Below are 14,563 nucleotides of genomic sequence, written 5' to 3'. Positions count from 1 at the left end.
ATGCTTTTCATAAAAGTGTCTTAATTCTCTCACCTGAACTATAGTAGCACTTTCTATGTAGCTGATTTAGAAAATATCTTCTACTTTGTACGATACAGTGAAACGATCACTGGACTAAAAGCCTTGCATTAAAATCCCGGTTCTAATATTTACTAGGTGTATAGCTTCCTAGGCAGTTTTTCTTGTTTTTTTTTTTTTTTTTCATTTTGTTTTTGGTGCTTCTGAACCGAGCAAAGCATGCTCACCTGTAAAATGGAGAACGTTACACCTGCCTTATCTGAGGATCAAACAGGCAATGATTGTGAAAGTAACACTTTCCTCTGTTGGGAAACACCTACACTGCATTCATTGTAGTTTCCAAACCAAACAATGCTTTTCCCATGGTACAAGCTAATAGAAATTGAGTGTGTTCAGGGCTCCAGGCAAAGAGCAGTTGTTATAGACACTTCTCCTTAATTTAATACACATCACAACCTTATAAATGACTGAAGTACTATCATCATCCCATATGAGAGAACTGAGGAACCAGGAGGTGAGTAATTGACCCCAGGTCACACAGCTGGTAAAACTGCTGAGCAAGGATTGAAACCTATGAGGTTCAAATCTATAGCCACACAGTCTTGATGTTTAGGCTATTCTGTATCACATTCCACAAGTAATTGTAGATTACTGAATGGGATGCATATATTCTATACATATATAAACAGTTTGCTACCGTGTTTTATTAATGGCAAATAAATTATCCAAATCTACTTAACCATTAAGTCAGAAAGTTGTTGGAAAGAAACATATGGAAGAAACACATGTCTTAAGTCAGTAAACATAAAGAAAGCTTAGTTCTCCTTCTAGGTTAAGCCACTGATCATGTTAGGAGCAGGAGACCCTGGGTGGTGGAAATAGTTGATGCTCTCAGCTGATAACCGAAATGTTGGAGATTCAAGTTTACCCAGAAGCACCTCAGAAGAAAGGCCTGGTGATCTACTTCCAGAAAAATATCAGCCATTGAAAACCCTACGGAGCACAGTTCTACTCTGACACACATGGGGTCACCATGAGTTGGAGTCTGCTTGACAACAACCAGTTTGTGTTAGGAAGAAGTTGTAGGAATTGTGAGCACCTGCTTTGCAATCACACCTACATTTACATTCTGGCTCTACCGCTCACTAGCTATATAAATGAGGTGTCAGGCTCTTTTTTGTGCATTATCTGGTTAATGTTTTTTTGTGAGAATGGAAATAATTTATGTAAACTGTTTAGACTGGTATCAGGACACAGTAAGTGCCAAATAAATGTTTGCTGTTGTTATTAAGGATCCCCGGTAGGACAGTGGTTAAACACTTGCCTGCTAACTGAAAGGTCAGTGGTTAGAACCCATCAGCCACTCCATGGGAGAAAGATTTGGCAATCTGTTTCCATTAAGGATTACAGGATTGGAAACCCTATGGGGCAGTTCTATTCCGTCCTATAGTGTTGCTATGAGTCAGAATCGACTTGACTGCAAAGGGTTATTGTTATTGACTCTAACTCAATAGAGAGTTAGACATGCAGCTTACCCTTCCCTGGGGATCAGTTTCCAAATATTTAAGTAGTAAGAGGTTGGACTATGGTCCAAAGATCACTTTCAGTTCTAACATTTTTAAGGTATCACAGCTGGATATCTGTGAAGCAATTGCTTCACTGTGAATTCTGGCTTCAGGTTCTGGAATTTATGCTGCTCTCTGACGTGGGAAATGAAACTACCTCCAGGAGCTGAATAATAAAAAAAAAAAAAAATGTTAAATATGGCACTTGCATTATTGACACTGTTAATTGTCAGACGGCAATAATGATAATCTGAGTTAGAGTAATTTGCCTGACAAGTTGTTACTAATCTGAGGCAAATGTTAAATCCACTACCTCTTAAAAAGCTATTGTGTGGAGGAGGTAAATAAACCTACAAGAGCAAACAAGCCACCCAATTAATCGCTTAGAGACATATGGCACAAATTTGTTCTAGTTGAGAGCCAGAACACATAAAATGAAAGGGGATATTTGAATCAAATTTCAATATCAGCTTTTTCTTTTTCTCAGTTAAAAAGTTTGTATATTACCTGCAGTCAGTTTACTCATCCTCACCAGTAACATAATTGATTTTATTGGTTAAGGAAAAATCCTTCAAGACTGCAGCATCTGTCTCTCTGCCACCTTTATCATATTAGTTCCGATCAGTAAATGTCTACTCAAGGCATAGTACTAGGCACTTGGGTATGGGATTGTAAATAAAATCTAGTGTCAATCATCAGAGAGGGAATACACATGCCCTTAACCAAATATAAAACAAGACATAAGGTGGCAAATGCTGTGAGAGTGATGTGATCAAAGGGCAGGGGGAGGATACAGGAGAAAATAAATGAATTGCAACCTGGAGGAATATGGAGAGTTTTGTATAGCAATTGACATTTAAGTGGGTACTTTCTTTTTTTTTATAATTTATTTTTGTTGTTGTTAAGAATATACACAGCAAAACATTCACCAATTTAACAACTTCTACATGTACAATTCAGTGACATTGATTACATTCTTTGAGTTACACAACCATCCTCACCCTCCTTTTCTAAGTTATTCACCTCCCATTAACATAAACTCACTGCCCCCTAAGGTCCTATCTAATCTTTAGAGTTGCTGTTGTCAATTTGATCCCATATAGATAGATCTTAAAAGAGTACAGTGCTCAAGGAGGTTATTTTTTTACTAGTTAAGCTAAACTATTGTTTGGTTTTAAGAAGACTTCAGGGGACATTTTGGTTTAAGGTTTAGAGATTATCTCAGGGCAATAGTTTTGGGGGTTCCTCCAGCCTCCATTCTTCTATGGAATCTTTGATCAAAATGTTTAGTAATTGTAGCCGGATACCATCTAGTTCTTCTGATCTCGTGGCAGAGGAGACAGTTGTCCATGGAGGCAGTTAGCCACACATGCATTTCCTCCTCCTATTCCTGACTCTCCTTCTTCCTCTGTTGCTCCAGGTGAGTATTTATATAGTGTCTACTATGTGCTAGGTGAAGCCCTGGTGGCACAGTGGTTAAGAGCTACAGCTGCTAACCAAAATGTTAGCAGTTTGAATCCACCAGCTGCTCCCTAGAAACCCTATGGGGCAGTTCTTCTCTGTCCTATAGGGTTGTTATGTGTTGGAATTGACTCGACAGCAACAGGTTTGGTTTTGGTTTTTATGTGCTAGGTATTGCTCTAGGTGCTGGGAATAGCTCAGTGAATATCCAAAACCAAAAAACACATTGCGTTGACTCTGACTCATAGTGACCCTATAGGACAGAGTAGAACTGCCCCATAAAGTTTCCAAGGAGTGGCTGGTGGATTTGAACTGCCAATCTTTTGGTTATCAGTCGAACTCTTAACCACTGCACCATGAGGGCTTCTGAGTGAATAAAGTAGATAAAAAAACATCTCTACCTACATGAAGCTTATATTCTGATGGGGTAGTGGTAAGGGAGTAAACAAACAAAATAAGTAGAGCCAAGCGCTTGGCTGCTAACCAAAAGGTTGGTGGTTTGAACCTACCAGCAGCTCCATAGGAGAAATGACCTGACAACCTGCTTCCCTAAAGATTACAGCTTAGGAAACCCTATGGGACAGTTCTACTCTGTCATATGGGGTCGCTATGGGTAAGAGTCAACTTGACAGCACACAACGACAATAAAAACTATGAAAAATCATAAAACCAAAATAAATAAACTAAACAAACTAGTTGCTGTTCAGTCAACCCCAACTCATGGTAACCCCGTATGTGTCAGAACTGTGCTCCATAGGGTTTTTGGAAGTAGATCACCAGTACTTTCCTCCGAGGCACCTCTGGGTGGACTCAAACTTCAAACTTTTAGTTAGCAGCCATGTGTGTTAACTGTTTGCATCACACAGGGACTCCATGGAGAAACGTAAGAATGACAAAAGACATAGGGAATGAGAGGGGTCAGGTAAGGCCTCTATGAGAAGGTGACACTTAAGCAAAGATTAAATGGAAGTTAGGGAATGATTACACACAAGTAAAATTTTGCTAAAGATAATTCAAAAACAGTCTCAGCAGTACAGAAATTCTGCCAGAAATTTAAGCCAGATTCAGAAGAGGACGTGGAACAAAGAATACCATTGTTGATGTCAGAGGGATCTTGGCTGAAAGCAGAGAGTACTGCGAAGATTTTTACATGTGTTTTACTGACTATGCAAAGGCATTCGACTGTGTAGGTCATAACAAATTATGTATAACATTGCAAAGAATGGAAATTCCAGAACACTTAATTGTGATCATGTGGAAACTGTACATAGACCAAGAGGCAGTTGTTCCAGCAGAACAACGGGATACTGTGTGGTTTAAAATCAAGAAATGTGTGTGTCAGAGTTGTATCCTTTTACCATACTTATTCAATCTATATGCTGAACAAATAACCTGGGAAGCTTGACAATATGAAAAACGTACCATCAGGACTGGAGGAACATTCATTAATTACCTGTGATATGCAGATGATACAACTTTGCTAGCTGAAAGCAAAGAGGATTTGAAGCACTTACTGATGAATATCAAAGACCACACAGCCTTTAGTATGGATTATGCCCCAACATAAAGAAAACAAAATCCTCACAACTGGAGCAATAAGCAACATTATGATAAATGGAGAAAAGATGGAAGTTGTCAAGGATTTCATTTTACTTGGATCCACAATCAATGCCCATGGTAGCAGCAGTCAAGAAATCAGATGACATATTTCATTGGGCAAATCTGCTGCAAAAGGCATCATGCTTGGTAAAGTAGAAAAAAACTCCATAGTCATTGGTAGATTCTGACTCTTAACGACCCTATAGGACAGAGTGGAACTGCCCCATAGGGTTTCCAAGGAGCGCCTGGTGGATTCAAACTGCCCGCCTTTTGGTTAGCAGCTGTAGCTCTTAACCACTATGCCACCAAGGTTTCCTGGTAAAGTAGACGGTCAGTAAAGAAGAGGAAGAACCTCAGCAAGATAGATTGACACAGTGGCTGCCACAATGGGCTCAAGCATAGCAAAGACTGTGAGGATGTTGCAGGATGGGGAAGTGTTTTGTTCTGTTGTACATAGGGTTGCTATGAGTCAGAACCAACTTGATGGCAACTAACAACATCAACAAGGAATGAATGACCCATGTGGACCTCTGAGGGAAGGAGAGTTCTAGGCACACTGAACAGTAAGTGCAAAGGTCTTGAGGGAGAAGAAATCCTGATGTACTTAGGAAACACAGTGGAGCCAGTAAGACTGGAGAGGAGCAAGCAAATAAAATGATATTCAGTGATGAGGTTAGAGGGGTAGGTAACAAAGGGCCAGATTAGGTGGGGCCTTGTAGGTCATTGGAAGGATTTTTGCTTATTCTCTGAATGAGATAAGGAGAATTTATCCCCCCATTGTCTGTCCTAGAAAATAGATATTATCCCTGTTTTATACCTGATTAAATATACAAAAATCATGTAACTCATAAATAGCAGCACTATTTTCAAATCCAAGTCATTTGAACTTTGGTGCCATATTCTTAACCATTATAGATTATAGGAACTACACTACTACCTATAGATAATTGGGGCTAGATTTCCATTTAAAGGAGTTTGGACCTGGTTATGTTCATGTCTTTATATAGATATTTCACTGTATTTAAGATTTAGAACATTCACATTTTTTGAGCAGTGGAGTGAGTGACCCATGCAGACTGTATTTCAAAAAGATAACTAGAGACAGTGAGGAGGATGGATTAGAAGGTGAGGAGCTATTTCCAGAGATCAGGTAAGTGATGAGGGCAGCAGAATGAAGAGGGCCTGGCTGAGTGGTGGCTGAGGCAGACTTGACAGGACCTGATGACTAATGAGGTGTGAGGTGTAGAGAGGAAGGAAGAAGTGAAATATGACTTTTTTTTTTTTTTTTTTTTTGCTTGGTCAACAAAATGGAAGGCTCTCACAAACCAACAAAGACAGGAAAAATATATGTAAGGAAGAGAAAATGAGTATGGTTTTGGACAGGTTGAATTTAAGATGTCTCCAGGAAATCCATGTAAATATATGAAGACAGTTGGGCAAGAATTATTACCTTTAGTTTTCACTGGGATCCAAAGAGCTTATGAGACCAATCATTGGGTCACAGAGTTAAGTAGTTGCGGAAATAAGACTAAAGCAAATGTAGGCTTCATGTGAACGACGTTGGTGAACATAAGGCTGTGTATGTCTGTATTTTTTTCCTTCTCATTTTAATGTCAAGTGAAATTATACAAGAAAATAGAATCTTTAGAAGGATATACTTAACTGTTGTGAGAAAGAAAGGCATTTGAGTCTCAGCATGAGAGAGGCTACACTGCATTATCAGATTATCACACTGCAGCATTTTGTGCGAAATACTTCTCTGGCAAGCTTACCCTATATTGTCCCTTTTGCATCCTGAAGGGTTCCTAAAGATCTCTGTCTGTTTAAAGCACTCATGACTGTGAGACACTAGACGTCTAGCACACCAATCTCTGCTTCTCTCCCCAGGTTTTCTATTAGCACTTCGGTAGACTGCCATACTTCCACCTGCCATCTAGTCCATTCTTCTCCAGAGGAGTGACTGGTGAGACCTAGGATTAGTGTGAATGCGGCCCTGTGAAAAACTGGTCCCCACAGGGTGCTTCTCATTACTCTTTCTCTTTGTCTCTCTCTTATAGTCTCTCCCCTTCCCCCATATATCCTATAACAGGTCACATTCCCTTTGGTTGGTAAATGTTACAGAAAGTGAATACAGACCTTGTCAGAGGATGAAAAGAGAAGCTGCCACATCCCAGAAACCCCTGCACATCAAGGGTGTCTAGTCTAGACTGGCTGTATAAGAGGAGGTTTAATAAGGAAAAAAATTTATAGAATTCAGAACTCAGCCAACACAATCGTCAGCCATTTTACAAAGATCCTATTTGCCCTCCCAAAGTCCTCATCCATTGAAGGCCATAATGATGACCCTCCCTCCCTGTGTGGATGGCACATGTAGAGTCTGGAGAGTATATGTGTAAATATGTGTTCTTCTCTTCAGAAACTTAGGGATTAGCAATATGGAGTTTATCTGAAGCAAACTGAGCTTTCACATTCTGATCCCTTTCGTCACCTTAATTGGCAATATAGAAATCCCAAAAGTCAATAAAGAGGAGAGAAATTTTCAAAGTGACTAAGGAATAGAATGGAAAGCTTCCTGATTTCTTCTAAATGAGATCTTTACAGTGCAAATTTATGCTTGAATTTTAAATAACATTTGTTAAACATTAAACATTTTTATATTTAAATGTACCTTTTTAGATATTGAAAATTAATGCTGTGTAATAATGACATCAATCATACTGCATTAGTTAAGATAAATATTATATAATTACATTTCTAGCAATATGGAAGACGATATTAAATGACAAACTCTTCTTTTATTGTTGTTGTTGTTACTCATTTTTAGAACTTTGAGTCTGTGGCTATACTGACTGCAAAGTAAGAGACTTATTAAATTACATTAGTTTATTAAATTATTTAAACCCTTGGAGCTGGTATCTGCCTGAGGATATTTGCCCTTTTGCCCATCATATGCACCGATAGAGGTATAGAGCTAGTAGTTGTAGAAGTTAACAGGAGCAGAGAATAAGAGACAAAGCTTGCGGATAAAATAGGGTATGATGTCTGATTAGAGAACCTTGCGTACAGCCAGCATCTTGAAATGACAACATCTTAGTGGGTAAACCAGCAAATAAAATTTGCTTCGAGAGAGAACTGGTGAATATACTTACTTGGTGTATACTTGGCTTGGTTGGGACAAGAAAAAAAAAAAATCTCTTCTGAGAATTCCTTACCGTAAGTCTGAATTTACTCATCTGAGTTTATATGATAAAGATGACCAAAAAACAAATATTATCATTCTTTCAATGGACTATTTTTAACCAATAAAATTCTCCAATTAGAGCTTTGTTGCCCAAACAAACCTTAGCAAAATTTTTTATTTAATGTGGCATTATTTTGGTAAAGCAAATCCTCCCAGGACATAACGTACTTTAAACCTTGGCTGCAAAAATTCCCTCAAATAAATTTCTAAGGACTAGAGTTAACAATCAAGAATCATGCAAACATACAAGCAAACCACCCACTATGAGGAAGAGTCAGCAGAAATAAACTGATGAATAAGGCTGACAAAGACTTTAGGTATTAAAATGATCAAATATGGAATATGAAATAAATTAATAAATTTAAAGTAATAAAAAGATATTAAATGGTTTAGTCTTAGAAAAGAGATTGGGATTCTGTCAGTATATACCTTAGTCTTAGATATTAAAACTTCAGTCTTAACAGTAGTGAAAATTTTAAGAAAATATTGGGAGACAAAAAACAGTAGATTGTAATCTTGAAACAGGACACATACAGTTTACTTTTGCTTAGTCATTTGCGATATTAACAACTTTCTACAAAATATTAGATACTCTGCTCTGAGCATTACATATTCAACTTAATTTAATTTTTACAAAAGCCTTCCAAGATCAGTATTATTATTATTTGCTCTTCATTAAAGAGTAAAGTGAGGCTCAGAGAAGTTATGGAGTTTTCTTCAGGTCACATGATAACAATAATAGAGTTCAGATTACAACCTAGCCACAGTGGTTCTTTCTTTCTTTTTTTAAATACACTTCATTTTTTAGAGTAGTTTTAGATTTACAGAAAAATAACACAGAAAGTACAGGGACTTCTCATATATCCATTTCTCTCCTGCACACAGTTTCTGTTATTAACATCTTGCATTCCCCTGGTACATCTGTTACAATTGATGAACCAACATTGATATATTAAGTTCAGAGTTTATAGAAGAATTCACTTTTGTGTTGTATAGTCCTATGGGTTTTGACAAATGCATAAGGTCATGTATCCACCATTACAGTATCATGCAGAACAGTTTCACTGGCCTTAATATGCCCTATGCTCCACCTATTCATCTCCCTCCTCCTCCTCTCCTTGGCTACCATTGATGTTTTTGACTTCATAGTCTTTCCTTCTTCAGAACGCCAGGTAGTTGCAATCATACAGCATGTAGCTTTTTTTAGAGTGGCCTCTTTCATTAAGCAATCTGCATTCAAGTTTCTTCTATGTGTTTTTGTAACTTTATTGCTCATTTCTTTTTACTGCTGAATAATACTCCATTATATACATGTATCACAGTTGGTTTATCCATTCTTCTACTGAAGGACATCTTGGTTGCTTCTAATTTTTGGCATTTATGAATAAAGTTGCTATAGACATTTGCATGCAGGTTTTTGTGTGGACATAAATTTTTAAGTCACTTGAGTAAATACCTAAAAGCACGGTTGCTAGATTATATGGTAAGCTTATAATTAACTTTGTATGAAACTGACAGATTATCTTCCAAAGTTGCTCTCCCATTTTGTATTTCCACAAGCAATGAATGAGAGTTCCTGTTTCTCCACATCCTTCTCACATATTCGGTGGTGTTGGCGTTTTGAATTTAACCCATTCCAGTGGGTGTATAATGGTATCTCATTTTAATTTTCAATTCCCTAATGACATACGATGTTGAGCATCATTTCATGTGTTTATTTCCCATATATGTATCTATTTTGGTGAAGTGTCTGTCCAGATATTTTGCCACTATTTTAACCGGGTTACTTGCTTTGTTATTGTTGGGGCCATATTGGTTCTTTTATACCTTGTTCTGTCAGTATATAGCCTAATTGTGTTCTCTACTTACTGCTTGGAAAATCAAGGAAATAAACAAAAACCTGTTATTATATATTCACATTCTTGCCCATTTTCAAGGAATTTTTATACATTTTAATATGTTTCTGTAAACAATCTTGTTAACAAAAATAAACAAAACAGACAAACATAGGTAATGGAGATATATTGTCTCCACTTAGCAAAGAGTAAAAACACACAGTTTAGATTTTACGAGGTCTCCAAAGTCCCTTCTCAAAGTCTCTCACTGCCATTACCCACAGTATGCATTTAAAGAAATGGCAGATTAGGCTGAATTTATTGGTAACACTTACCTATTGTCACCTTCTCTGGAGAAAAAGACTGTGAAGGTTTGGATGTTCCCTTTTGCTTCTGCAGGTGGGCGCCAGCTGAGACGAACAAATCGACTGGAAACCAAGACAGGGACCACATCTCTGGGAGCAGAAGGGAGGACATTGGAGCTTGGGATAGCTGGAGAGGAAGGAGAGGAGGCTGTTAGAGGTGCTGGTGCCATTGGTGGGAAATGTGGAGCAAGGCAGAGCTGATCCATTAGCAAACATAACCATCTGACGGTCACACGGAGTCTAAAGGAAGGAAGAAAGTCAAGAGAAAGCAATTAATGGAATAAAAAACACTTGACATTCCAAACAAGAGAAAAATAAAACAGAACAATCATAAAGAACTAAACTACCATTGAAACTCGAATTTCTTCAGTGTTTAAAAGGGTGGCTAATTGATAACATATATGATTCTATTATGTATTTGTGCAGTTTTTATTACTTTTGGGATCCATGACCACAAGAAATATGTTATGTTTAGGTAAGAAACCGGCAGAGAAGTTGGGTAATATGTATTTTTAACAAGCATATGAATTCCAGAAAGACCTTTCTATAGAAGTGTGGATAATATGATTCAATACTATAAAGGGATTATGCTCCTTGTGACTTCAAGTGAGTAATAGAAACTTCGTGAAAAAGAGGCATTTCTATCATGTTAAAGCAGGACTTAATTATTTTAAGTAAGTAATAATGTATTTTCCTGAATCCTTTCTGGAAGGGGGCAGGAATTGAAAAAGTAAGTAAATGGATGAATAACTGAATAAATGTATAAATAAATGCATAGATTTATATTTGAAGTAAAGGAATTATAATGCAGATAATAAACTTAAGATATTTTAAATATGTAATCAAATGTAGAGTGAATATTTTGTCATAACTCTTCTCTGAGTTCTTGAAAATGCTGCTAAGAGAATGTAAGCTTACAGTTTTTTTTTTTGCTTTATAAAAACATATGATCCTACAATTTTAATAAACAATGAGATAATCTGATTCCTAAGAAAGACAAAAAATCACATTATAATTCTTTTCCCCTTATGTTTGTGGAGTAACTACAACTAACTTGATCCTTCAAAATGTTGAACTCTAGCAAAAAATTGTTTCATAGTAGAAAAGATACAACTCAAGCATGCATATATAAATTGGAGTTTAATAAAGTTCGAATTTGGAAGCCAAATTATGGAAACCCCCAACATTCCATAACACAGCCATGAACTTACATGTATAGAAAAATTCAGGTAATCAAGTGGTTATTACAAAACCTTGTTTTGTAATAAAACACTGTTTTAGATGCAATTTGAAGTACCTTGTTTATGTATTTTCTGAGTCAAAAGAAAGTTAAAAGCAGCACATTAAAAGTTGACTGAAGATAACAAAAAGTAGAAACAGTTCTCATGGATTACCTACTAGTAAAGATGATGACAGAAAAAAAGTTCTACAAGACAAAAATATACACTTGTGTCATGTTTGTAGAGTATCACTGTATTTATAAAAATTTCAACAATTATTATTGATAGATATGACACAAAATCATCCACAAATGGAAAACTTTGGTTTTTCAAACATTTGGAGCATTTACGATGTGTTTTCAAAGTTTTATATCAAATATAGGGGTGTTTTGTGTGTGTGTGTGTGTGTGTGTTAGTAAAAGAGAATTTACAATTCATCTTTGCTAGATACCTCTATTTTCTTCTTATTTGCTCAAGTCTCCAAGTCTGGGGAACATTTGGTTCATCCTGACAGGTGATTTCTAGTAAAAAAAATACAAGTACCCATTTCCCTGCATTTAATTTTTAAACTGGCTTTTGAAGGTCCTTTTCTCTACTTCTTATCAACATTACTTTTCATTCTTGTATTCACTTTTGAGAAGGGCAGGCTGAGTCGGTATCCTTGCCATGGAGTAAACTCTTGTTAGCTGGAAAAAAAAAAATCCATTTTTTGGGGGAAATGTCTCATTTCCTAATGTTTCCAGAAATATTATCAATTTACAATATATACCAGTTACACTGCAAGTGAGGCTTAAAGACCAGCAGAAAGCTTCTAAAATTCTTTCTTGCTCCATAGATTCTTAGACTACTTCTTTGTAGATAAAAGTATCCCCTTGCTTTCCAGATCAGAATAGTATTTGAAGTAAATGGTAGACTGGCAGCCAGTTCAGTCAATCTTTTCGGTCAGAGTGGTGAGGGGAGGGGAAAAGATTGACAGCTGGATAAGTAGTGTCTCTCTCAAAAATATAGATGATATTAAGTTTCTTGACAGAATTCTTTATTTCCACAGACTACAGAAATCTCTCCCTTCCCTTCCCACTGCCCCCTCAAGCCGCGTCTCCTGTGTTGCTTATCTCAGTGCGTATTAATACTGTCCTCTCATCAGTGTAATTCAGAAAGCTGAAATGCATTCTGTAGTCCTCATTCCCCCTCCTAAGTCTACCGTGCTACTTCATCTCCACTGTCACTCTATGTTCTGGCCACCATTCTTTCTTGTCACCATTACCTCAGTGGGCTTCCAACTCATCTGCTTTCCTTTCAGCTTACCTTCATCAAATATTTTCTCTGTATAGCATCCAGTATAAGCTTATAAGAACTAGTAAAGAGTGTATGCCTTGAGCATTGTGCTCTTTCAGGACCAATCTACATGGGATCAAACTGACAATAGCATTTCAAAAGCTTAAATAGATAACAGGCTGCAACGAGTTTATGTTAAAGGGGAGAAAAAACTCAGAAAAGGAGGGTGAGAATGGTTCCACAACTTGAAGAGTGTAATCAGTGTCACTAAATTGAACATGTGGAAACTGTTGAATTGGTGTATTTTTTGCCGTGTATAGTCTCAATAACAACAACAAAATAAACAAAATTTTAAAAGAAGAAGAACACACATCTGATTGATCGTATCACTCTTCTACTGTTCTATCTTCAGTGTCTTCTGGCCACCTCAGGACAAACTCCAACTTTGTAATATGCCTGCTGTCTGGGCTCCTGCTAACCATTTGTCTTGGTTTGGGATCCCCCCCAAAAAGCCCCAAATAAAAGGATTTAAAGACAAATACTGCATTTGGGAGGTGATCCCAGGAAACACCCGGTGGGGTGTTGGGAAGTGAGAAGAGAGGGATGGCAGCCCGTCTGGGGTCAGTGTAGGACATACCCCAGAGTCACGGATGGAGTAACCAGTAAGCAAGGTACACACAGGCTTACTTGTGTTTACTCACTAATCTGTAGTGAACAATTTCACATGGGTTTTGCCACATGTGTGTTCCTATGGCCAGAAAAAAGCCTTTGGGCAGAGGTTTGCAGGTGTCCAAAGTAAGTAGAGTTCATAAGCTCTACTAATTCATCAAGTAATTATAAAGCACTTTTCACACACCAACCCTTGTTCTAGGCACCGAGGAGAGAATAGTGATCAACAGACAAGGTCACTGTCCTCACAGAGCTTACATAGAGGTTCCCAGACTATTTGATGCTTACATTCAGCATGTTCCCTCCATGTTGAATTACCTGCATACAATTCCCTACTGGGCTTTTGCACAAGCAGTTCCCACTCCTTAATAAGCCCATTGCATTCACCTGACTAACTCCTACTTTCCCTTCAGGGCTTAATTTAGGTGCTATTTTCTTTGGAAAGAAGTCCCTAATCCAAAGTATTTGCAAAATATCTAACAGAAAATAGTTAATATCTATAATATTGAAAGAATGTCTACAAATTAATGAAATAATAAATAACATTAATTTAGAAATAAGTTTAAACCTGTCAAGTAATGAAAGAAACGCACATTAAAATAAAATCTTAAAACAACAAAACAGAGTAATATGACTTTAGAAGCTATTAGTATCTTGTGTTGGTCAGGGTGTGGCTTTCTCATACGCTGTCAGTTGAAGTTTGTATGAGCATAATGTTTTTAGATGTTAATTTGGCAAAATTCCTTAAAATAAAAAATATTCACACCATTGATCAAACACTTGAATTTCTATATATGTGTCATTTAGAAATTAACAAACACTCCTTTTATTAATATGCCAATCTGAAGTCATCAATAGAACTATTTACTCAAAATGTAAAACTTATACATCATATCAGTCCCTGGCTGGTGTAAATCGTTAAGAGCTGGCTACTAACCAGAAGGTTGGTGGTTCAAATCCACCCAAATGCACCTCTGTAGAAAAGCATGGTGATCTGTTTCCAAAGCTCACAGTTATGAAAATCCTATGGAGGGCAGTTCTACTCTGAAACACATGGGGTCGCCATGAGTCTGAACGGACTCAACAGCAATGTTTTTGTTTTGTTTTATACATCTTATCAGTTTAAAGAAAATGGTAACCTTATGAGTTTTTTTCAAAAGATTTTTATAAACCAAAATGTTATCAGTGATTACTTGGGAATACCTTTTGAGAATTTTCAACAAGCTAAAAAAAATAAATAAATTTTAAAAGAACAGGAGGATGGATACTCCTTAGACATAACCAAACACCTTGCAAGATTGGTTTACTGGAGTTG

The 14,563-nt window shown here is 37.0% G+C and overlaps 1 protein-coding gene across 1 annotated transcript in view; it reads right to left on the bottom strand.

The window, feature by feature from the left end:
- DCC (DCC netrin 1 receptor) overlaps positions 1–14,563 on the bottom strand; it is a 608,075-nt gene that overhangs the window by 287,629 nt on the left and 305,883 nt on the right. The window contains exon 6 of the mRNA XM_004379240.2: positions 10,055–10,211. Coding sequence (XP_004379297.1) covers positions 10,055–10,211 — 157 coding nt within the window. The remainder of the gene's footprint in view (positions 1–10,054; positions 10,212–14,563) is intronic.

The sequence above is a fragment of the Trichechus manatus genome, unplaced genomic scaffold (assembly GCF_000243295.1).
Source record: "Trichechus manatus latirostris isolate Lorelei unplaced genomic scaffold, TriManLat1.0 scaffold00063, whole genome shotgun sequence".
NCBI lineage: Eukaryota > Metazoa > Chordata > Mammalia > Sirenia > Trichechidae > Trichechus > Trichechus manatus.
Note: the sequence above shows the minus strand (reverse complement) of the source record. Positions and strands in the feature narration are given on the sequence as shown.